The sequence below is a fragment of the Dromiciops gliroides genome, chromosome 3 (genome assembly GCF_019393635.1).
Source record: "Dromiciops gliroides isolate mDroGli1 chromosome 3, mDroGli1.pri, whole genome shotgun sequence".
Classification (NCBI taxonomy): Eukaryota; Metazoa; Chordata; class Mammalia; order Microbiotheria; family Microbiotheriidae; genus Dromiciops; species Dromiciops gliroides.
Window position 1 is genome coordinate 656488553 of NC_057863.1, and position 25528 is coordinate 656514080.

General features: G+C 43.1%; 1 protein-coding gene across 4 annotated transcripts; it reads left to right on the top strand.

The window, feature by feature from the left end:
- Nucleotides 1-880: 880 nt before the first annotated feature.
- SLC27A5 (solute carrier family 27 member 5) lies at nt 881-13713 on the top strand. Of its 4 annotated transcripts, none has more exons than XR_006355677.1 (10): nt 881-1501; nt 8080-8289; nt 9300-9458; nt 10245-10369; nt 10629-10823; nt 11416-11506; nt 11652-11850; nt 12042-12111; nt 12896-13026; nt 13150-13289. XR_006355677.1 is itself a non-coding variant. In XM_043995779.1 (10 exons), exons 1-10 carry the CDS (start codon nt 922-924, stop codon nt 13324-13326), a joined length of 1965 nt encoding a protein of 654 aa, XP_043851714.1. In that variant the 5' UTR covers nt 883-921; the 3' UTR covers nt 13327-13713. The 4 variants fall into 4 exon arrangements, 3 of the variants coding, with proteins under 3 accessions (XP_043851716.1, XP_043851715.1, XP_043851714.1); XM_043995779.1 differs by having other exon boundaries at nt 883-1501; nt 12042-12139; nt 13150-13713; XM_043995781.1 differs by lacking the exons at nt 12896-13026; nt 13150-13289 and adding an exon at nt 12475-12872.
- The last annotated feature ends 11815 nt before the right edge of the window (nt 13714-25528 follow it).

Below are 25528 nucleotides of genomic sequence, written 5' to 3' on the forward strand. Positions count from 1 at the left end.
CTCTGGGGCCCTGAGATGCCTCCATCCCTGTATCCTCAGGCTTCCTCACTATGGGATTCAGCTGGAGACTCCCAGAATGCCAGAGGTGGAGGAACCCTAGGAGCCTCCCTGCTCTGCACCAGGGGAGAGCCCAGCCCCTCTGAGGCAGCCTGCCCCACGCTGGGACACCTCTGGCTGGGGGAAGTCCTTCCTGACATCTAGCCTGCATCAGTCTCTCTTCTGCTTCTCCCACTGCTCTGGGGACTGTCCTCTGGGGCCCAGGAGAACCAGCCGAATCCTGGCCCCCCTCCTCTGGATGCCCTAAGACAGATCTCAAAGAGCCCTCTGGGACTGCCCCTCCTCCAAACCCTGAGATGGACACATCGTCCCTTCAGGGGTGAGACAGACAGACAGAGACAGAGGGGCAGACACAGAGACAGAGACACACACACAGAAGAGGCTCAAGAGAAAGGAGATGGGCTGTCAGAAGTGGGGGGAAGGGCGTAGCAGCACAGAGAGGGTGTTGCCTGAGCCATGGGGATGAAAGGCCTGAGATTATATAGAGTCACAAAGGGACCAGGTGGGGAGAAGGTCTGAGGGTGACAAAGAGACAGAGAGATGGGGAGCCAGAGGCTTGTATGTTGATAAAGGCGTAGGAATGATGGGGGCGAGGGAAAAGGAGGTGGGGGGGGAGACAGAATGATAGAGAGTGAAAGAGAGGGACAGAGAGAGACAGATAGCAAGAGAATGACAAGGACAGAAGTGGAGAGATAGAGAGAGATGAAGAAAGAAGCCCAGGGAGAGCCAGAGAGAGGCAGGGGAGGGCGTCCAGGGGCCAAGGACAGCTGCTTCTAGGGACTGGGTTAATGATTGGTGGCTGCCCAGGCTTACCCTCCCCATGCCTGGGGCTCTCCCCCTCACTTCTCTGCTGGTCAGTCCAGGATGAGGCTGAGGGTGACGACCCTACTCCTCTTTGTGCCCTTGGTGAGCCTGTGGCTGGTCCCGTGGCCCTGGCAGTGGCTGTGGTTGATCCCTTCCCTGGGGCTCCCTTGGCTTCTTCGATGGCTCCCTGGGGACCTGGCCCAGAGGTTCCCGGCCTGGATCCGCTGGCTGCCAGAAGATTTGGTCTATATTGGCAACGTTCTGTACATGAACCTGGGCCACATAGGTTCCTACACATCCTTTGTGGACCTATTTGAGGCCCGGGCCAGAGCTAATCCAGACGGGTTGATGGTGGTGGACACAATCTCTGGCCTCCAGGTGAGCCTGGGGGAGATGGATCGAAGTTGCTGCCGAGTGGCCCGGGCCCTGGGTGCAGCCCTACATGGATCTGTGGGGCTGAAAGAAGGAGATGTGGCGTCTCTGTTCTTCCTTGGATCCCAGGGCATCTCCTCCCTCAGTCTCTGGTTTGGCCTCAGTAAGCTGGGCTGCCAGGTCGCCTGGATCAACCCCCACCTCCGAGGGGCCTCCCTCCTCCATGCTGTGCTCAGTGCTAGGTCCTGCATCCTAGTGGCTGACCCAGGTAGGTTAGTGTGTGATGGAGCTCACCCATCCAAGAGCCTGTTCTTCTCTCTGCCTGTGTCTCTGTCCTTGTCCCTGGCTCTGCCTCTGTCCCTGTTCCTGGCTCTGCCTCTGTCCCTGTCCCTGCCTCTGCCTCTATCCCTGGCTCTGTCCGTCTCAGTTTCTTGGGCTGTCTTGGATAGTTGATCCTGTCCTCCACCTTTACCAGACTGTTCTCATCTCTGAGAATCACAGTCTAAGAAGGACATCAGTGAGCTGGAGAGGGCAAAAGTGGGGGATGAAGTGCCTGGAGACCATGCCACATGAAGATCAGTTAGAGAAACTATGGGGGTGACTAGTGCCTGGAAGAGAAGACTCAGGGTGACATGAGAGCTCGCCTGATATTTTTAATTTTTTTTTTTAATTTAAAAGTTAAATACAGGGGCAGCTAGGTGGTGCAGTGGATAGAGCATCGACCCTGGATTCAGGAGGATCTGAGTTCAAATCCAGCCTCAGACACTTAACACTTACTAGCTGTGTGACCCTGGGCAAGTCACTTAACCCCAATTGCTTCACCAAAAAAACAAAACAAAACAAACAAACAAAAAACCTTAAATACAAAATGAGCAAAGGAAAAAAAAAATGTTGGCTAGTGCACAGCAGAACATAAGAAAGGATTCAATATAAAACAATAAATTTCTATTTCAAGAAAACCTATGTAATAAATAATACACCCTGTTTTCAAATCTGCCCAGCAGTTCTTTCCCTCCTGGTTGGTTTTCTTTTGTTCTTTGCTGTGTACTTTTTACTTGCCTATTTTTCTCCTCCACCCCACCTCCCTGCAAAGAGAGCTGTGATTAAGTGTGGAGATATATATGTATGTATATATGTGTATGTATGTATATATGTGTGTAGATGGATGTAGATGTGTGTGCATATGTATATGTGTCTGTATACATATATGTGTATATACACACGTGTGTGTATGTACATAGACACTCATGCACATATATGTAAGACCATACTATGCTTGTTTCCACCCATCATCCGTTTCTCTGAAGGTGGATAGCATCTTCCTACATTGGTCCAAGTCTTTACATGCCTTCCCAAGAGAACCAGTTCATCATCTCCTACAGCACAGCAAGATTCCAACCCAATCACATTCCATCTGAGAGATTGACCATGAAATTTTTTTTCCTGATTTTCTGCATTCCTTCTATTCTTGGCTCCATAGGTTTTATTTATACAAAAAAGATTTCATTTGAAATAACTGAAATTATCCATTTTATACTTCAACAATAGTTTAATGTCTGATACTGCTAAAACGATTTCCTTTACATCTTTTTCCTGGTTTCTTTGAAGTTCCTGATCTTTTGTTCTTCGAAATGAATTTTGTTATTTTTTTAACTCAATAAAATAAGTTTTTTAATCATTTGATTGTGATGACATTGAATCCATAGGTAAAATTGTCACCTTAAAGATTATATAGGCTGGGGGGCAGCTAGATGGCGCAGTGGATAAAGCACTGGCCTTGGATTCAGGAGGACCTGAGTTCAAATCCTGCCTCAGACACTTGACACTCACTACCTGTGTGACCCTGGGCAAGTCACTTAACCCTCATTGCTCCACCAAAAAGAAATAAACAAATAAAAAAAATTATATAGGCTTTACCTACTAATGAACAATTAATATTACTTCAGTTATTTGGATGTGACTTTATTTGTATAAAAAGTGTTTTACGTTTATCTTCAAATAGTTTCTGTGTCTATTTTGGCAGATATATGCTCAGATATTTTATAGTGATTAAATGGTTGAAAACAATATTCATTGATATTGCTGGTGCATAATGTAGTTTCTCTATTTTTCTCTTGGTTAAATCTCTTTTAACTTTAATTTTGTCTGAGATCATGATTACTATCCCTGTGTTTTAGTGTGTATGTGTGTGTGTGTGTGTGTTTTGTCGGGTTTTTTTGGTGAGGCAATTGGGGTTAAGTGACTTGCCCAGGGTCACACAGCTAGTAAGTGTTTTAGCCAAATTTGAACTCTGGTCCTCCTGACTCCAGGGCTGGTGTTCTATCTACTGCACCACCTAGCTGCCCCTATGGTGTTTGGTTTTTTTTTAAACATTGTAAATCCTACTCCTGCCCTTTATTTTATCTTTTTGTGTATGTCTCCTTTTTATATTTCCTGAAAGCAACATATTGCTGAATTCAAATTTTTATTCTGCCGTCCACTTCTGTTTTATGATAAATACATCCCATTCACATTCTAAGCTACAAATACTTGTTGTTTATCTTTCTCCTTACTTTTCCTCACTATTCTTCTCACCCTATTTACCCTATCCCTCCTCACTCTGCTTTACTTCTACCTGCTACTTTGCCCTCCTATCCCTTAGCTTACCCACCCCTCTAACAGTCCCTCCCTTATCCTCTCTCTCTCCCTATCCCCTTGTAACCCATTCCTGATGAGTTAGGTTCCATTACTACTTGCCTTGCCCCTTTACTAGCTTCTTCTGCATTAGTTTTTCCTTTTATGCCTCATTTATGAGACAATTACTCCTTTTTATCTTTCCTTGCAGTTTTATTTTTTTTAGAATCACACCATCATACTCAGTCCAGCCAAAGCCTTTCTATCAAACTACCCAAATAATAATGACAGTCATAAAGGTACTGATAATATTTTCACACATAAGAAGTAAACCCTTTGTCATTGGGTCCCTTATAATTGTTCTTTAATATTTACCATATATTTCTCCTGGATGTTACATGTCAAATTTTCCTTTAAGTTCTCTGGGATTTTGTCTCCAGAAACTAAAAGTCTTTCAATTCATTGAATGTCCTTCCCCCTAACCACCCCCCCCCCTTCCACATTCCTGATTATCCTTAACTTTGCTGGGTAAATTACCCTTGGTCATAATCTCTTTTGCTCTACAGAATATAGTGTTCTAAGACTTATGGTCCTTGAACATAGTAGCTGCTAGGTTTTATGTAATTCTTATTGTAGCTCCATGATATTTAAATTGTTTTTTTTTTCTTGTTGCTTCCAATATTTTCTCCTTCCCCCAAGAAACTTGGCTATGATATTCCTGCAGGTTTTTTCCTTGGTATCTCTTTCAGGCAGTGATGGATGGATTTTTTCTATTTTTGCTTTGCCTTCTTGTTCTAGAACTTCAGTGCAATTTTCCTTCATAATTTCTTGTAATATTGGAACAAGATTCTTTTTTATTGTAATTTTCAGGTAGTCTGATTATTCTTATATTCTTTCTCCTTGATCTGTTCTCCAGATTCGTTGTTTTTTCTATGAGATGTTTCACTTTCTTTCCTATTTTTTCATGCTTTTGGTTTTGTTTTTATGATTTCTTGTTGTTTTAGAATATCATTATCTTCCCCTTTCCAAATTCTAGATTTCAAGGAATTTTTTAATTCCTTAAATTTTTGGTTCTCTACTTCAAGCTGGTTGACTTTCTTTTCATAATTTTCTTGGATAGCTCTTATTTTTCCCCCTAATTTTCCCTCAATCTCTCTTATTTCGGTTTTGGTTTGTTTGTTTGTTTTCTCCAGGGCAATGAGTGTTAAGTGACTTGCCCAGGGTCACACAGCTAGTAAGTGTCAAAAGTCTGAGGCTGGAGTTGAACTCAGGTCCTTGTGAATCCAGGGCCAGTGCTTTATCTACTGTGCCACCTAGATGCTCCCTTTTATTTGATCTTTCAAGTCTTTTACTGGTTATTTGTTTTCTGGGGGTTTTTTTGGTGAGGCAATTGGGGTTAAGTGACTTGCCCAGGGTCACACAGCTAGTAAGTGTCAAGCGTCTGATGCCGGATTTGAACTCAGGTCCTCCTGAATCCAGGGCCGGTGTTCTATCCACTGCGCCACCTAGCTGCCCCCGATTTTTCAAGTCTTTTAAAAGTTCTTCCGAGAACTCTTTTTATGCTTGGGACCTTTTGACATTTCTCATTGAAAAAGGACTGGCTTTTTATCTCCATTATCTTCCTCTCAATATGAACCCAGATCTTCTCTGTCCCCATACTAACTATCAGTGGTTGGTTCTTTCTCTTTTGCTTGTTCATCTTCATTTTTGTTTTATTATGGGTTTTTAGCAGTTATTTTCTGAGGTCTGTTTCAGATCCCCGCCTTAGGTTCTCCTCCTCACTCCTAAGCCTCAGCCAGACCCCAGCCACACTCTGTCACACAAATGATCTTGCACCTTGCAATCCCTCCAGTGGCTGCAAACTAAAACTGTCTTCTCTGCCTTGGAGCTGAAACCAGGGACTTTTCCCTCCTGCAGGTGCCCACAGACCATGGGGTCCCTGCCCCTCACTACTGCACTCACTAGGTCTGTGCTAGCTCCTTCTCCCTGCAGTCCCAACCTGGGAAGTGTCTGGTGTGCCCAGCTGAACTTCCCATCCCCCAACAGTGCAAGGTTTTTCAGTCTTTTCCTATTCAATCTGCAGACCCCCACCATCTGTGAGATGACAATTTCTAAGACTGAGACCACCTCTCAGCCCAGCTGCCTCCAGGGCAACTTGTTGTCTGCAGATTCTGCAGACATCTTGGAGGGGTTGGGGTTCTTTCCTGGGGTCTTCTCAGATTATCTTAGAAGGACATAAGCTTTACTCCAAGTTTATTTCTGCTGCTCTGAGGTGATGTTTTGTCTTTTTTTTTTTTTTTGAGGAAATGTGGAGAGCCGAAAGTGTTCTGACCTACTCTGCCATCTTCCCAGAATCCTTTTCCTATGCTCTCACTTCATATTCTTTTAAAATTCTTCTTCATTTAAAAATTAATGTTTTTTAAAATCTTGAGTTCCAAAGTTTCCCCCTCCCTCCTGCACCCCTTGCCCTCCCTCCCGTTGAGAAGGCAACATGATATCAGTTACACATATGAAGTCATAGAAAACAGATTTCCACATCAGAGATACTGCAGGAAAAGAAAGCAATAAAGATCAAGTGAAAACAAATCTGCTGGAATCTGCACTCAGAGTCTCTCTCTGGGGGTGGATGCATTTTCTATCACGCAGCTTTTGGAACTGTCCTATAGCACTGATCAGAGTTGCGGAGTCTTTCCTGATTCACATTTTGGAAGGTCCATCGGTCATGTGGGACGGACTTCCTCTGTCTGGCCTCAGAAGGCCAAACCAGGAGCCATGGGGGGGGGGGGGGACATGGGGAAGGGCAATGGCGAAGAGGCTCCTTGAAACTGGATGGCAGGTGGCATTGTCCCCAAGTGGAATGTGCTGAGCCCCCCTTCCCAGGAGGTGTTCAAGGAGGCGCTAGATGATGCCTTGTCAGGAATGTTGGAGACAGCTCTTTTCTTCAGGTACAGGTTGGATTAGATGGGCAGGAAGGTCCCTGGAAGCTTGGAGATTCTGTGTCTCTGGATCTCTCAGTCCCCAGTTGTCTCGTTCTCTGAATCTTTGCCCCTATTCCTCTGTCTGTCTGTCTCTCTCTGTGTATCTTTCTCTGTATGTCTGTCTCTCTCTGTCTCTGTCTCTTTTCTGTCTGTCTGTCTATCTCCGTCTCTTTTCTGTCTGTCTGTCTCTCTCTGTCTCTGTCTCTGTCTTTTCTGTCTGTCTGTCTCTCTCTCTGTATGTCTGTGTCTTTGTCTCTGTCTGTCCGTCTCTCTCTGTCTCTGTCTCTCTTTGTCTCTGCCCGTCTCTCTGTCTGTCTCTTTTCTGTCTGTCTCTTTCTGTGAAAGGTAAATGAATATCAAAAGATCATCCAGGCATAGGCCTAGCTCACAAACCTGTGTTTGCCCCCTCTATGAACTCCCAGATGTTTTCTGTGAGACTCTAGCTATAGCTTAACGTGGGAAATTTCCCTTGTTTTGACCGAGAGTGGGAATGTGAAGGAGGATACCCTGCTGGGATCTTGGCCAGGTCCCTTCTAGGCATATCTCATTAACTGCCTAAGGTTCCCAGGAACTAGCCATTCCTGGGAACTATAAACAATTCCGGGGGTAGTCCTGGGGGGTTGGCCCCTGCTCAGGAGTATGTCCTGAGAAACTAATGTTTATTCCAACTTTTCTGGCAGTGATGCTGCATGAACTCACTTGTTGTCAGTTATAGAATGAGCCCATCATACAAGCCACTCTTGGTGGCTTCAAGCCACTTTTGTTTAAAGTCCTACATAAGTCAAAGTAAAGCCCCAGCCTCTTTGGAGTCTCACCCATGGAGAGGACGCTCTGCCCGGGATGTTCCCAATCAGGACTCTGGGAGGCTGTACCGGGACCCCCAGCCAATGGACCCAGGAATTGGTGCTTCCCCCATTTGGTGATGTATTTCCCTCTAAATATTTACATAGTGGTCACTTTTGCTTTAATAGTAACATTTTTAGGCTGCTTACTTTATTGCTGCTGCAAAACTAATATCTCTTTTCCTGTACTATAATGTTCATTCAATCTAATTTTCTTCACCTGGTGTTGGAGTGTCATTTTTGTAGGAGCGAATCCGAACTTTATCCTTAACAATATACTCTGTCTTTGTCTCTGTCTCTGTCTCTTTCTGTCTCTGTCTCTCTGTCTCTCTCTCTCTCAATCTGAGTCTCTTTGTGGATCTTTCTGCAACTCTGTGCCTCAGTTTCCCTGATAACACTGCCTTCCTTTCTAGAGCTACAGGAGGTTGTGGAGCCCATTTTTCCAAAGCTGATGGCCCAGGGCATCCGGTGCTTCTACCTGAGTTCCACCTCCCCCACGAGGGGTGTGGAGCCCCTGAAGGACCGCATAGAGGCAGCCTCCTCTGATCCAGTGTCCCCCCAGATTCGAGCTGGAGTCACCTCTAAAAGCCCGGCTCTGTTCATCTACACCTCTGGGACCACAGGTGAGAAAAACTGCTCTGGGCAACATTCATCCTCTGACCCCATGCCTTGTAACTGTGAATTCCCAGCAGTGCTCAATGAACATGAGCTATTATTATTAAAAGGGCAGCTAGGTGGTATGGTGGATAGAGCACCAGACCTACAGTCAGGAAGACTCATCTTAAAAAAAAAAAAAAAAGGAAGACTCATCTTCCTGAGTTCAAATCTAGCCATGGGCACATTATGGCTATGTGACCCTGGGCAAGTCACATAACTTTGCCTCAGTTTCTTTATCTGTAAAATGAGATGTAGAAGGAATAATAAACCCCTCCAGTATCTCTGCCACGAAAACCCTAAATGGGGTCACAGAGTCAGATACCACTAAAGGTCACTGACCAATAACAAGAATTATTATTAAAACATCCTACCTTCTAGAGCCTAGCTTCTTTTTTTTTTTTTGAGGCAATTGGGGTTAAGTGACTTGCCCAAGGTCACACAGCTAGTGTCAAGTGTTTGAGGCCAAATTTGAACTCAGATACTCCTGACTCCAAGGCCAGTGCTCTATCCACTGCACCACCTAGCTGCCCCCAGAGCCTAGCTTCTTAAACTGTGGGTCACAACCCCATTTGGGGTGGCATAACTGAATGTGGGGATCACAAAAAATTTGGCAACAGTAAAAGGTTATGATGTCTATCTATTTTATTTACCTATAGATCCAGAGTCATGTAAACATTTTTCTGGAGAAAAGGGGTTGTGACTGGAAAAAATTGACGAAGCCCTGGTCTAGAGGAAGACTCTCCTGATCCCTTTAGTGCCAGTGCCTTGCCCCTGCTGATTATTTCTAATTACTCCCATCTGTAGCTCGTCTGTTTGAGGCTATTTGGCAGCTGCCACCCCAATAGCTGGCTGGCTGCTTTCTTTTGCCATTCATGTTTTCAGTACTAAACCCCATGCCCTGAGTACATCAGGCGCCTAAGCAATCCTTATAACCCAACTGGTTTGGCCTCTCCCTTTGCACATGCCTCCCTAACAGGACTCCCCAAGCCAGTAATCTTGACCCACAAGCGGATATTGATGATAGCGACAACCATGGGAGTTTGTGGGGTCCGGCAGAACGACATCATCTACACAGCCCTGCCTCTTTACCATACCTCTGCCTTGCTGCTTGGCATCATGGGCAGCATCCAGCAAGGTGAGGGCCTTTGGGACTGGCTGCTGGGCAGGAATGCCAGTCTCTGGGCTCATCGAGTGCCAGTGTAGTCTAGTTTACCCTGGACAAGGTCTGAGTTTCCCCATTGATCAAATGAGGAATCTCCAAGTTCCTTGAGCTCTCGGCCCTACGTTCCTCTCTATGATTGGCCAGGTTACCAGCAGTGGCCGGAGCCCTCTCCCTCAAGCCCAACAACCCCTGACTTTGGGGTTGGGGGGAGGGCATAGGAACTCTGTCCCATGACCTAAGCTGAGGCCTGAGAAACCAAAGAGGACCTGATTTCCCAGATTATGTGGGAGATAAGACCGGGAGGCACATGAGTCCCCTGATCTGTGACACTGAGACAATGCCCATCACTTCTGTGGGACCTCTGGGGAGGTCTCCTCTGCCACCTGGGGGGGTGAAGGTGGTGCTGGGGAAATGGCCCCCCTCAGCCTTTATGCCTGTTTGGTGGCACTGATCTTTAGGGAGCTAATCTCTGCCCTGGGCTACTCTCACAGGAGGTGGGCTCTCCCCTGGTGCAGGGCAGAGACATTGGCCCTCCCGGGAGACCTGGGGGGCACTGGACTACACCTTCTACAATCCCCAGGTCACTGCTCCGGTGCTTGGGTCATGACTTACCTTCCCACATCCGGATCTACAGAGACCCTGCAAAGGACATAGATTGAGGAGACAGAGTGTAGGAGTGGGATGGGTGTTGAGGGATCTGGGATAGTCGGAGACCCTGTAAGAAATGGATAGTCTGAGCAGCTCTCCTGCCTGGTCCAGGGTGCACCTGTGTCCTGGCCCCGAAGTTCTCAGCCTCAAGGTTCTGGGATGACTGTCGCAAGTATCAGGTGACTGTTATTCAGTACGTTGGAGAGGTCCTTCGTTACCTGTGCAACACCCCTGAGGTAAGATTCTCCCTCTGCAGGTTAGCCCGGGGGGGGGGGGGGGACCACAAAGCCCTCATGATGCCCAGATAAAACCTAGGGCAACTCTTGGCCATGGAAATATAGAGGAGATCCCTTCCTGCATTGACCCAGGGTAAGATTCCTTTCAGGTAAATCTTTTTATCCTGAGGGACACAGCTCACTAGTGACCCTTCTCCCATGTCTCCCCCCGTGGGGAACTCTCCCCTTCCCCCAGTGACCTTGGGCCTTCTCCCTGCAGCGACCCTGTGACCGAGAGCACAAGGTCCGAATGGCTGTGGGGAATGGCCTTCGGCAAGAGGTCTGGAGACAGTTCCTGCAGCGCTTTGGGCCCATTAAAATCTGCGAGTTCTATGGATCCACAGAGGGGAATGTGGGCTTCATTAACTACACTGGACGTTTGGGGGCTATAGGCAAGAGCAGCCCTCTCCTTTGGGTGAGCAGGATCCCTCCACTCCCCCTACCCTGGGACTGTCAACTCTGAGGTCCTGCTGCTGGGGGATGCTGGGACCTCTGTCCCTTGAACCCTGACTCAGTAGCTGATCCCAGGACCTCTGACCCCTGTGACCCACAGCCTTGAGAAGCCCCTCTCCAGCTCTTAGCCAAAGCACTTAGCACAGTGCCTGACACATAGTAGGCATTTAAGAAATGCGTATTCCTAGGGGACAGAGAAGATCTGGGTTCATATTGAGAGGAAGATAATGGAGATAAAAAGCCAGTCCTTTTTCAATGAGAAATGTCAAAAGGTCCCAAGCATAAAAAGAGTTCTCGGAAGAACTTTTAAAAGACTTGAAAAATCAGGGGCAGCTAGGTGGCGCAGTGGATAGAGCACCGGCCCTGGATTCAGGAGTACCTGAGTTCAAATCCGGCCTCAGACACTTGACACTTACTAGCTGTGTGACCCTGGGCAAGTCACTTAACCTCCATTGCCCTGCAAAACAAACAAACAAAAACAAAAACAAAAAAAAGAAATTCGTATTCCCTTGTCTGCCTTCCATTCCCACACCTTTTCTCCTTGTTTCCCTCAGCTGCTCAATCCCTTTGAGCTCATCCAGTTTGATACTGAGACAGAGAAACCCATTCGGGATGAGAAGGGTCGCTGCATCCCAGTGAGGCCTGGTAAGAGGGTCAGGACGTGGCAATGGGGTGGGAGGGAAGGACAATAGCCACCTCGTAGCGGAGTCCCCTCTCAATCCCAGAGGCTCTTCCCACAAATGCCATCCCTGCCTCTGTTTCTCTGCTGTAGTGGGCTCTCTCTCCCCAGGGGAAACAGGGCTGCTGGTATCACGCGTCACCAGCTTTTCACCCTTCCTGGGGTACCTTGGGTCACGGGAGGACACAGAGAAGAAGCTACTCCGGGATGTGGTGCGGCCAGGGGATATCTACTTCAATTCTGGGGACTTGATGTCCAGGGACTCAGATGGCTTCCTCTACTTCCAAGACCGCATTGGTGACACATTCCGGTCAGGGAAAAGACCTCCTGGACTGGGGCTGGGAGGGAGGGGGGAAGGATTCCAGGTTTAGATGGGAAGAGGTGGGCTGCTTTCCATGGAGGAGGATGTCATGTCCAGGGTAGCTTCGGGGCAGGGCGTGGGAATCTCCTCAGGGCCCAAGGTGTCTCTGACCCAGAAAGACCCCTCTCGTGTTCCCACAGCTGGAAGGGAGAAAATGTGTCCACACGGGAGGTGGAAGGTGTGTTGGCCTCAGTGGACTTCCTGGAAGAGGTGAATGTCTACGGTGTTCCGGTACCTGGTGAGAAGGGTTAGAGAGGAGAAGTGTCATCTCCCTGCCCCCAAAGTGAGAGCTCAGGGTTGCTTGGAGAAGGAAAGAAAGGGCTATGGGGGAGGGGTAGTCCTTGTGCTCCAGCCTGGCCTAAGGCTGCCGCAGGAGCTGTCCACTCTGCTGTGCTGCTGCTGAAGTCAGAAAGCGGCTACACCAAAGGCTGCTCTGGACTGGGTGAGAAACGCCAGCGGAAGGGAGGGGACAAGGAAGGGGATAGGATGAGGATTTGCACTGAATTTACCTCCTGCTTTTGGGAAGAAGAGGGGAGGAGAGACAGGGACCCTGGAGGACATTTTTATTTTCAGCCAGAAGAAAGTTTGTCTTCAAGACCCATTATGACATCAAGGAGACAGCTCACCTTTGAGAGATGGTCATTGGTGACCAGGGCAATTTCTGGTCTGGGAACAAGGGTCTCCTGAGGGACCAAGGTGGCACTGACCCAGAAAAACCCCCTTTCATGTTCCCGTCACTGAAAGGGAGAGAACGTCCCTACACAGCAGGGGGAGGGCGTGTTATTTTGGGTGGACTTCCTGGAGGAGATGAATGACAGGATTCCTTGCCATATTCTGACAAACTTGGACAGGCAGGAGCCTGAGAGTCTTAGACCTGCCCCATGCTTAGGGAAGAAGCTCCCAGGCTGGATGGGGAGACTGGAAGAAGGTGACCAGGTGGGAGCAGTCCTACCCCATCTTCTCATCAGCCTTGTGACCCAGTGCATGCCCACAGGTTGTGAGGGGAAGGTTGGGATGGCAGCGGTGCAGCTGAGAACTGGGAAAGAATTTGATGGCCAGAAACTGCACGAGTTCATTGAGAAGGCTCTCCCAGCCTATGCTGCCCCGCACTTCATTCGGATCCAGGTGAGCAGCTTGCCTGCGAGACCTGGATGTGCCGGGAAATCACAGGAGAAAGAAAGGGAGTGTCTGTGATCAAGGGGTAGAGATCCAGAGTCATCCTCAGTGACTCCTCTTTCCTCTTCCCAGGACTCCTTGGAAAGCACAGGCTCATTTAAACTCACTAAGTCTCGACTGGTTCGAGAGGGTTTTGACTTGAGTGCCACACTTGACCCCCTGTATGTGTTGGACAGAAAATCCAGGATCTTCCAGCCACTGACCCCAGATTTGCACCGTGCCATATTGGATGGAAGCTTCCAGCTGTGACGCCCGACTCTAAACCCCAAGGCATTCACAGTGACCCCTGACCCAAAGCTTCCAAGTCCTCTCCAGGAAGGTGACCACACACTCTCTACCTAACTCATGCTTCTGATGATCTCTGGATGGTTGGGGGAGGCAGGTAAAGAAGGGATGCCTAACCATTTTCTAGGCAATAAGATGGAGGTTAACTTTCCCAAGATCAGGTCAATTTGAGGAGGATGTTGGGGTGGGAAATCTACTAAATTTATCCCCTGAGCTTACTCCTCATTTTGGTAGGACCAAGTAGCAGCTTCCCGATATGCTCCCCAAATGCCCTCAGCAGAACCTCTGTCCCAGTGCAGGGGGAAAACACTGGGGAGATAAAAACAAAAATGAAACTGTCTTTGACCGCAAGGAGTATATGGTTTAATGTTTGGTGATAGTGACGATGTTGTAGAGCATGAGGATGCTGCTGCAACAAAACCCAACATTTCTGTGGTGCTTTTTTTTGGTTGCAAAGTTCTTCACACACACACATTGTATACAGATAATGCATGAACACACCTATGGCTTCACTGATGAGGGGTATGTGATCCTTTTCATTATCAGGCATATTGGGTGACATTTCTACAGTGTTTTGTATATATTATGCCATCGAATCTCCATGCCAACCTAGGAACCAGGGGGTACCCTGTCTATAGTGCTGTAATGTTTGGCGAGCACCTTCTATAACTCATTTGATACTCATTGCATCCCTATGAGGTGGATACCACAGGTATTGACATGCCCATTTTATGAATGAGGAAACAGGCTCAAAGGGATTAAACAAGTTTTACTTGGCTGTACTGTTAGCAAATGTCAGAGACAGGATTTGAACCTAGGTTTCACGGGGTACCTCTGAATATATGAAAGAGCTGAGCCAGAACCAGTCCCATCAATGCAAAGTTCTCCATATCTCAGCTAGAGCAAGAGACATTGCTAGGGTTTTCTTATTGTGGTAGGTGAAAGATGAAAAGATTGAGTAACCAACAGCTCAAGCTCCCAAGCACATCAATTTATTCGGCAATGTGTGCCAATTGCCTAATCAATTGGTACCAAACCGTCCCAGTTTAGAGTGAACCCTGAATACAGGGGGAAGAAGACTTTTATGCATTAAAAACATGGATCAAATAAGTTAAATCAATTAAAAGGGAACAATTAACCAGGACACACCATTAGGTAATCACTCTTTTTAACCCCTTATAGTCTGCTCTTTGACCTTATTATTTTGCCAAAAATGCTCTCTCTAAAGTTACTAGTGATCTTTCAGTTGCCAAATCCAATGGTCTTTTATCCAGCCTTGTTCTCTGACCTCAGTGCAGCCTTTGACACCATGGATCACTGTTGTTGCTATTGGTGGTGGTGGTCATTTTCTCTGGCTGTCTTCAATGCCTGCTCTGCTCTGACTCTTGACCTCCCTTGGTTGTTTTACCCATGCTGGAGCTGGTGCTCTGTCCACTGTGCCACCTAGCTGCCTCTGGATACACATTTTTTAAAAAAAAAATTTTCTCTTTGACAATTCCTCATTCTGAAGTTTTGGGAGTTTTTTGACTGTTTTCTCTCACAACCTAGCTAATGTGGGAAGGTTTTCCATGACTACTCATGTATAACTTATTTTGAAATGCTTGAGTTCTAGTGGGTGGGGGGTGGGAATGGAGGAGGAAGAGAAGTTGGAACAATTTTTTTAAAAAATTGATGTTAAAATTTGTTTTTACATATATTTTGGAAAATAAAATTTTATTTAAAAAAAAGTCAAGAAATAGGGTAGGAAAATGAGCAGACAGAAAAAAATGCTGACCCTAGAAAGCTTCTTTGGTGACAAGGATAATCAAAATACACCCTCAGAAGAAGATAACAAAGTCAAAGCTCCTACATCCAGATTGAAAGAGATGAGTTCAAATTTAGTCCCCGACACTTATTAGCTATGTAAGCTATGCAGATAATAATAGTATCTACCTCACAGAATTATCATTTGGTTTAAACGAGACAATATCTATAAAATGTTTAGTATTGTGCCTAGTACATAGTGACGAAATAAAACTTAGACCCCCCTTTTTTCCAGAGCTAAGGACCAGCAATCAAGCTGTGCTCTGAGCTTGGAAGGACAACAATCCTTTGTGATCGCCCTCTAGATGATCTCACCTTCTGGGCTAGTCATATAACTTACCAGGTGTTCTCTGATCAAAGACACTGGACAAACTCAGAAAGTCCTGCAATGAATCTAACTTGTCACATGCTTGCTGCTCCCTCATTGTCAGGGCTACAGCTCACTGGGCAGTCACAAGAATGAGTGTTGAGATCTCCCCACACTACCTTAGCCCCTCCCCGCCTCCACACACACATACACACTAGGGTCAGGGCCCTGGTACATGTGTCTATAGCTCCTCCTTGCTGGCAAGTCTTTTTCCTCACTTTGAAAAGAAAACTTCTCTTTAATTCTTGACTAACTGGTCTCTAACCTGCTCTGTGTGGCTCGGGCCATACATAGGTTAGAGACCAGTTCTGATCTGGTTGACATTTTGGTGTCAGAAGTAGGATTGGACATGGAACTGGGCCAGTTAAAGTTTGTAGGACTGTTAAAAACATCTTAGATTCTGGAGGTTTGGAGATTAATCATTTTTAAGATTGCAAGGTAGGGCAGCTAGGTGGCGCAGTGGATAGAGCACCGGCCCTGGATTCAGGAGGACCTGAGTTCAAATCCGGCCTCGGACACTTAACACTTACTGGCTGTGTGACCCTGGGCAAGTCACTTAACCCCAATTGCCTCACTTAAAAAAAAAAAAAAGATTGTAAGGGAGAACTCCTGGGGTTTGTGGTAATTCCAGGAATTCACTCCCTTCTGAAATATCTTAGTAAGTTTTTGGGCACCACACTTATTCTACATGTGATGGGTGACTGGGCAACTTTACCTAAGCCTGTCTCTAAACACTAGGTTAACTAGGTCCAAATAGCCATGGATAAGCAATGCTTGGGTATTTCAATCATGAGACCAAAATTAATTAATTAATTAATATTTTGGTGAGGCAGTCAGGATTAAGTGACTTGCTGAGGGTCACACAGCTAGTAAGTATCAAGTGTGTGAAGCTGAATTTGAACTCAGGTCCTTCTGACTCCAGGGCTGGTGCTCTATCCACTGCACCACCTACCTGCTCTTTTTTCCTTCCTTTTTTTTCTCCATTCAGTGTAAACATGGTGGAAATCTATTTAATCAACTCTGAGTATAGAGTCCAAACCCCTGTACAAAACCCCCACCAAAACCTGGGATGAGCATATAGAATATCTATCTTCTCTCAAAACTGATCCCTCTTCCCCATAACAGCCCTTCAGATATTTGAAGGAAATTGTAATGATCCTTGACAAGAATCCATTTCTCTTTGGCAAAATGCCCAGTTTCTCAACAGAATCAAGTGAACATATTATTTGCCCCTAACTCCTTATTTTCTCCCCCTGTATGCTCCAAGATGAGTAATGTATGAAGGCCCTTTGGATTATCCCAATGGACCAGTGATGGAACATACTATCTGCCTCCAGAGAAAGAACTGATATTCACTGAATACAGACTGAAACATGCTATTTTTACTGTTTCTTTTTTCTTTTATTTGAATCTTGCTGTACAAAATGACTAATGTAGAATTATTTGACACAGTTGAATATGTAGATATAGGTATATCTGATTGCTTACCTTCTCAGGGAAAGGAGAGGTAAAGGGAGAGAGGGAGGAATAGAGGTTGGCACTCAAATCTTTAAGCAAAAATGTTTAGATTTTTTTTTTAAATGAGAAAACAGAGGCAAATAAAATTAGGTCTAGGGACAGACAGTTACTAAGTGTCTGAGGCTGGATTTGACCTCATGGAAACGCATCTTCCTGATTGCAAAGCCAGGACTCTATCAATTGTACCACCTAGCTATTCCCTGAAGCAAGGATACCTTTGATATTTAGGGTAGGGACTTCATTAGCCACTGAGGTGAGGAGGTAGCATTAGTTTTGGGATAACATTCAGTGCAAGGTTAGGGAGAGGGGTAAGAAGCTGAGCATTTCCAAAGGTAGGAGTAGGGCTGATGTCAGTGTTAGATGGGGTATGGTAACCAACAATAGGAGTAAGGAAAATGCTCAAGGTGCCCATATAAGGGATGCTATCAGAGGTCCCTTTACGGTAGAAAAAGGAGAAGAATGGATGGATGAAAGTTCTTTTCTCTCACCAAGTAGCAAATCTATGGTTTTCTCCTTACTGATTTTTCTGCTTGGATTTTACCTGGCCTAGGCTGAATGTTTCTGGACAGCTTGGCTGGGGCACAGGGGAGGAAGAGAGGAGTCCCTGAGGTTTACCCCCAAGGCAGAATTTGGAAAACAAGGGTTAGAAGGGCTTGAGGCCTAGCAAATTACCCACAAGTCTGTATTAAAACTTGATGATAATGATGGTATTAAGCTTCTATAAATAAAACAAGACAAATTAAAAATAAAAATGAATAAGCAAAGGAAAAAGAACCCAACTACTGATAACTACTTTAGTATAAAAAATGATCTGAGTTCATATTCAGAGGAAGTTAGTGCAGTAAAAGAAAGCCACTCCTACCCTGAAGAGTAACATCAAGTGGTCACAAACCCAAAAAGGAATCTTGGAAGAACTTTGAAAGGAATTAAAAAATCAAATAAGAGAGCATAAGGAAAAATTAGGAAAAAAAAATAATTTTAAGACTATTATAAAAAGTAAGTTAACCAAATGGAAATTATCAAGGAGAGCTGCCCTGATATTGTAGAATCAGAGGATAAAATAGTCATTGAAAGAATCCACCGATCACCTTCTAGAAATCTTTTTTTTTTTTTTTTTTTGGTGAGGCAATTGAGGTTAAGTGACTTGCCCAGGTTCACACAGCTAGTAAGCATCAAGTGTTTGAGGCTGGATTTGAATTCAGGTCCTCCTGACTCCAGGGCCAGGGCTCTATCCACTGCACCACCTACCTGTCCCTGGAACTAGAAATCGTATAAAAACAAATGTTGAAAGCTATCTTTACATGTAACTGTAAAACAATAAAATATTTTTATGATAGAAAAATAAATGTAAGACTCAAGAGAAGCATAAACATGTAAACAGGAAATTGACAATATACAGGATTCGGTGAGTTTAAATTGTTTCTGTTCCTACATGGGAAGATTATTTTTGTAACTCCTAAGAACTTTCTCATTATTAGGGCAGTTTAGATGGAGTATACATAGATATAGGGCATGGCTGAAACATATAAAGTTAAAGGGTGAGAGAAGGGGGATTTGCTGGGAGAAGGGAGAGGTAGAATGGAATAAATTATAATAAGTTAATATTATAAGATATTTTATAGTGGAGGGGAGGATATGGGGGTGTGGCAGGTGATGCTCCAGCTTACTCTCATCAGAATTGGATCAAAGACTGAATAACATCCACTCTTAGTGTGGAATAGAAATCTGTCTTACCCTGCAGTGAAGTAGGAAATAAGGGGGAGAAAAGAAAGAGGGACTGGAGGAAGGGAGATCAGTTTCAAGGAGGTGGTAGTCAGAAGCAAAACCCTTTTGAGGAGTGACAGCATAGAGAAGAGGGTGAGAGCAAAGGCTAAATGAGGAAAAACAAGATTGAGGGAAATACTCAGTAATCATAACTGAATATAAATTGGATTAACTAACCCCAAACATCTCATCCTAAAGAATGAGTGGGTCAGGGGCAACTAGGTGGAATAGTGGCACTGGCTTTGGATTCAAGAGGACCTGAGTTCAAATCTGACCTGAGACACTTGACACTTACTAGCTATGTGACCCTGGGCAAGTTATTTAACCTCCATTGCCCCACAAACAAAAAAAGAATGGGTGTGTCAAAGAACAAATCATAGAAAAAATAAACAATTTCATTTTAAAAAATGACAACAGTGAGACAACCTACCAAAATTTATAGGAGCCAAATGAGGACTCAGGGGAAAATGTATATCTCTGAATATTTACACCAACAAAACAAAGACCAGAACAATGAATTGGGCCTGCAACTAAAAAAACAAACAAACTAGGAAAAGAATACATTTTTATATAATATTTTGTTTTTCCAAAATTACATGTTAAAACAATTTTTAAACATTTAAAAAAGTTTTTTTTTCTTTTTTTTTTTGTGGGGCAATGGGGGTTAAGTGACTTGCCCAGGGTCACACAGCTAGTAAGTATCAAGTATCTGAGGTCAGATTTGAACTCAGGTCCTTCTGAATCCAGGGCCAGTGCTTTATCCACTGTGCCACCTAGCTGCCCCCTAAAAAAGTTTTGAGGTCTAAATTCTACCCTCCCCACCTCCCTCACCTCTCCACTCTGTGAGATGGTAAGCAATCTGCTATAGTTTATACGTGTGTAATCACGTAAAATGTTTCCATATTAGTTATTTTGTACAAGAAGACAAAAGAAAGAAAAAAGAAAGGAAGGAAGGAAGGAAGGAAGGAAGGAAGGAAGGAGGGAGGGAAGAAAAGAAAGAAATTAAGAAATGAGAGAAAGAGAAAAAATTGAAAGAAAAGAAAGAAAAAGAAGGGGGCGGCGGCTAGGTGGCGCAGTGGATAAAGCACCGGCCTTGGATTCAGGAGGACCTGAGTTCAAATCCGGACTTAGACACTTGATTTACTAGCTGTGTGACCCTGGGCAAGTCACTTAACCCCCATTGCCCAGCAAAAAAAAAAAAACAAAAACAAAAACAAAAGAAAAGAAAAGAAAAAGAAGGAAGGAAAGAGAGAAACGGCCTGCTTCCATCTGTATTCAGATAGTATCCATTTTTTCTCTGGATTTGGATATGATGGGATATTATTGTGCTATAAGAAATGTCCAGCAGGATGATTTAAAACAAAACACAACTGGATGACTTACAGGGACTCATGCAAAGTGAACTGAATGGAACCAAGAGAACATTGTATACAGCAATACTGTGTGCTGAACTCTGAATGGCTTAGCTACTCTCAGCAATACAGTGATAATCCCAAAAGAAAAGAATAAAGTTAAAGTTTTCAGCTATATGCCAAACCGGGAATCCAGAAAATCAAAGGGGAGATGAATAAAATTGGAAGTAAACCACTGAACTAATAAACAAAATAGGAACTGAGTTTTGGGGGGGAAAACCCAATAAAACAGATTAGTCAATTACTAATTTTATTTTTTTAAAAGAAAGAAAATCAAATTACCTGCATAAAAATGAAAAGGATGAATTCACCAACAAGGAAGATGAGATTCAAGCAACAATTAGGAGCTACTTTGCCCAAGAAAATGTCAATAAATCAGAAAGTCTAAGCAAACAGGATCACTATTTACAAAAATATAAACTGCCCAGATTAACAGAAGTGGAAAGAGAATACTTAAATAATCCCATTTTAGAAAAAGAAATTAAGGGGGCAGCTAGGTGGCACAGTGGAGAAGGCACCAGCCTTGGATTCAGGAGGACCTGAGTTCAAACCCAGCCTCAGACACTTACTAGCTGTGTGACCCTGGGCAAGTCACTTAACCCCCATTGCCCTGCAAAAAAAAAAAAAAAGAAAGAAAGAAAGAAAAGAAAAGAAATTAAGCAATTTATCAATAAACTCCCTAAGAAAACATCCCTAGGGCCAGATGTGTTCATAAGTTAATTCTACCAAACATTTAAAAAACAACTATTTCCAATCTCTATAAACAGTTTGGAAAAATAAGCAAAGAAGCAGTCCTACCAAATTCCTTTTTTGACACAAATATGGTGCTGATGCCCAAAGCAGGAATAGAAAAAACAGAGAAAGAAAACTATAGTCCAGTTCCCCTAATGAATATGTATGCAAAATTTTAAAATAAAATACTAGCAAGAAGATGACAGCAATTTATCACTAGGACAATGCACTATGACCAGATGGGATTTATACCAGGAATAAAGGGCTGGTACAATATTAGAAAACCATCTGCATAATTAACCTTATTAATAACAAAACCAAGAAAAATCATATGATTATCTCAATGTATGCTGAAAAGGCCTTTGACAGAATACAACATTCTTTTTTTATTTTGTAGAAAATAAAATATGGTTTAATCTGCCTATCTTCTATAAACAGATCAGAGAAATTAATCATATCTCCTACAATTTGTTTCCATACCTGTCCTCCTACAAAAAACCGTATCAGAGAACATAAGTCTCCTACCAAAAACAGATCAGAGGACATGGCTAAAAACCAGATCAGAGACAGACAGAAAAAAACAATACCAATTTAATTTGTCCCAAGAAGAAATATAACATGAACATGTTGAAGACCCCCCTTATCAGAAGGGAGCTCAAAGATCCCTTCTTTCTAAGGGTTTTTTTCTTTTATTTTGGTCAGGGCAATGAGGGTTAAGTGATTTGCCAGGGTCATATAGCTAGTGTCAAGGGTCTGAGTCCAAATTTGAACTCAGGTCCTCCTGAATCCAGGACTGGTGTTTATCTACTGTGCCACCTAGCTGCCCCAAAAGCAGCATAAGACCTTTGGATTACAACAATAACAGACTTCCCAAATGTTCACTGTCATTTGACAATGCCATCACTAGAACAGAGTTAGATTTTCAAGACCATATATTCCTTTTTTTTTTTTTGGTGGGTCAATGAGGGTTAAGTGACTTGCCCAGGATCACATAGCTAGGAAGTGTCAAGTGTCTGAGGATGGATTTGAACTCAGGTCCTCCTGAATCCAGGGCTGGTGTTTTATCCACCACACCACCTAGCTGCTCCTCTTAAGATTTCTTTGGTCAGTACTATAATGTATTGTCTACCTAATCTATTCCACAATACATTATAGTAAATGACCATAGTAATCTTTTGATAAACCCAAAGATCCTAACTTTTGAAAGAAAAACTCATGTGGCAAAAAACTACTGGGAAAACTGAAAAGCATTATGACAGAAATTATGTATAGACCAAAATCTCACACTGTGTACCAAAATAGGGTCTAAATGGGTCCATGATTTACACATAAAAGTTAAGACAATAAACAAATTAGAAGAGAATGGAATAGTTTACCTGTCAGATCTATTAATAAGGGAAGAATTTAGGACCAAACAATATATATAGAGAATACAAAATATAAAATAGATAATTTTGATTATGTAAATTTAAAAGTTTTAGCACAAATAAAACAAATGTCAATAAAATGAGAAGGAAAGTAGAAAACTGCAGGAAATTTTTGCAACAAGTATCTCTGATAAAGGTCTCATTTCCCAAATATACAGAGAGGTGAGTCAAATTTATAATAATAGTAGTCATTCCCCCCAATTGATAAATGATCAAAGGAAATGAACAAGCAGTTTTTAGATGAAGAAATAAAAGATATCTATAGTCACATGAAAAAATGCTCAAAATCACTATTGACTACAAGAAAGCAAAATAAAACAAATTTTAGGTACTACCTGACACTTTTCTTATCGGCTAAACTGACAAAAATGGAAAATGATAAATATTAGAGGGGCTATGGCAAAACTGAACACAAATGCACTATTGACAGAGGTATGAACTGTTGTGCTGTATGCAGCACCAGAAATATTGTATAATGAAGAACTGTGAGTGACTTAGCTATTCTCAGGGATACAATGATCCAAGACAATTCCAAAGGATTCCAGATGAAAAATGCTATCCACCTCCAGAAAGAACTGTACAAAATGAACAATATGGAAATGTTTTACTTAATTGCACATGTATAACCTATATCAGATTGCTTGCCATCTCAGGGAGAGGGGAGAGTAGACAAGGAGAAAAGGATAGAATTTGGTATGCAAAACTTTTAATTTTTTAAAAAAATTTTTAAAGTTTTTGTGGGGCAATGAGGGTTAAGTGACTTGCCCAAGGTCACACAGCTAGTAAGTGTTAAGTGTCTGAGGCCAGATTTGAACTCAGGTCCTCCTGAATCCAGGGCCAGTGCTTTATCCACTGTGCCACCTAGTTGTCCCAGTATGCAAAACTTTTAAAAAGCAACTATTAAGTTATTTTGACATGTAATTAAGAAAAAATAAAATATTATTTTGACATTTTTACTAGGACTTTTCCCAAAGAATTACCCCCCAAATGAAAAGAATTTATAGATACAAAAATATTTATAGCAGCTGTATTGTGGTGGCACAGAATTGGAAATTATGGGAATGTGTATCAATTTGAGAATCACTCAACAAGTTGATTATTATATATTGTAATATTATACATATGATATATGAGATGTGTTATATATTATAATATATAATACAATATATTATATTTATTATGTTTCCTATTATATTATATATTATAACATTATATATTATTGTGATGGTATACTTTTGTGGGGCTATTGTGCTACATAATGAGCAGTATGCTTTTAGAAAAACCTGGAATGAGCTATGTGTATAAGAGAGGTCACAAAACAGTAAGAAAGGCTCTGAGAGACACCAACAACCCAAAGGTAAGAGAGACAATGATAAGATTGAAAATGGGAAGGTGCCTTAGAGAACTGCCTGCTTGCTGTTTTTATTTTAAAGGCAATTTTTTAAAGGTGAGCTAACTAGATATCATGAATCCAGGCTTTTCTGAATGGTGTTTCCTGTTCCAGTTTAGAACAATTGTTATTGTTGGAGAATTTTTCCTTGGATAAGGTACTGACAGTTTCATATGTGAACATATAAAATTAGCTAACTAAATGGGAAGAAAATGAATTGTAGTGTAAAAAACACAATTAAATCAAATTGTGAAGGAAGGAAAATATTGCCAGTTTTCTGGAAACAGATTGCTTCCTATACCTGTTCCAGCCAGGAGATGGTCAGTCTTTCCTTATCTTGGCCTTTTTGCATCTTTTGATGGTTTTCCCATTTCTCCCTGTCTCTGTCTCTGTCTTTGTATGACTTGCTAATATTCACTTTCTGCTCGCTGTTTACTCTGAATGTTCCATGGAAATTGTGGAGCTGATACATACATACATACATACATACATACATACATACATACATACATATATATATATATATGTATATGTGTGTGTGTGTGTATCTCAGGGTATCATACAGTGATAGGAATAAGCACTGTAAGAGACCATACAGATGATCTTTATTATACGATCCATATTTTTGAGATGGAGAAACTGTGGCCAGAGAAAGTAAATGTGACTTGTACAAGGTGGTACATGTAGCCATATTTGAACCCAGGTCCTCCATTACAAATCCTGTGCTCTTTTCACAACACTGTGCTGGTGTTACCTTTTGGGAAGACCTTTGGAAACTAAATATTTGCTCAAATCAACAAATATTTACTGCTTGCCACTGTGTTTAGATGACATTCATTTTATTTGAAAATCCAAGGGTTACTCTACTCACTTCAACAAATATTGTAGAACATGTTGTATTTTTACTTTTTAGGAGCTTGATGGACAATATTAAGGGCAGGGGGAGAGATATGACAGGAATTTGAATACCCACAAGGACCCTAAAATGAACTGAATAGCAGAGAAAAGACAAGAAAGAAGGCCCATATAAGAGCTTCCTTTGGATAGATTCTATGATTTCAAATATGGGTCTTTCCCCCAGAAATTACCTTTCTTATGGTCCTATTTTGGATGGATCTGATTGGATTTTTACTTTCCCCAAACTCTGAGCTCTGCTCCTCTGCAGAGGAATGGAGAATTGGACTGGGCAATGATGTTGCTGAACAGTGATAGACAAAGTCCTACAACTGTTCTGACTGTCCATTATAATTTAATGGTACACAACCTCAACTAGGCCCTTGGCCATGAGGCAACCCCACTCTATGTCCCTTATCAGCTCATTATCTGACTCTCCACAGAGGCTTTTTCATTTCTTTCTTTCTTTCTTTCTTTTTTGGGGGAGGGGGGGTCAATGAGGGTTAAGTGACTTGCCCAGGGTCACACAGCTAGTAGTGTCAAGTGTCTGAGGTCACATTTGAACTCAGGTCCTCCTGAATCCAAGGCTGGTGCTTTATCCACTGTGCCACCTAGCTGCCCCACACAGAGGCTCTTTCAAAAATTTTCATCCTTCCTTCAACTCCCTTGGCTTCCCCTTCCCTCACTCTCAGCTGAGAACCTTGTCTCATTAAAAAAAAATGAAGCCATTCACTGTAAATACTTTTTCCTGCCCTCTTACGTCTACCAGACAAGTGGCTTCTTTTACTATGTTCTCCTTCATCCTTGTCTCATGTGATAAAGTGGCCTCATTTCTTAACAAAACTAACATGTCTACTTG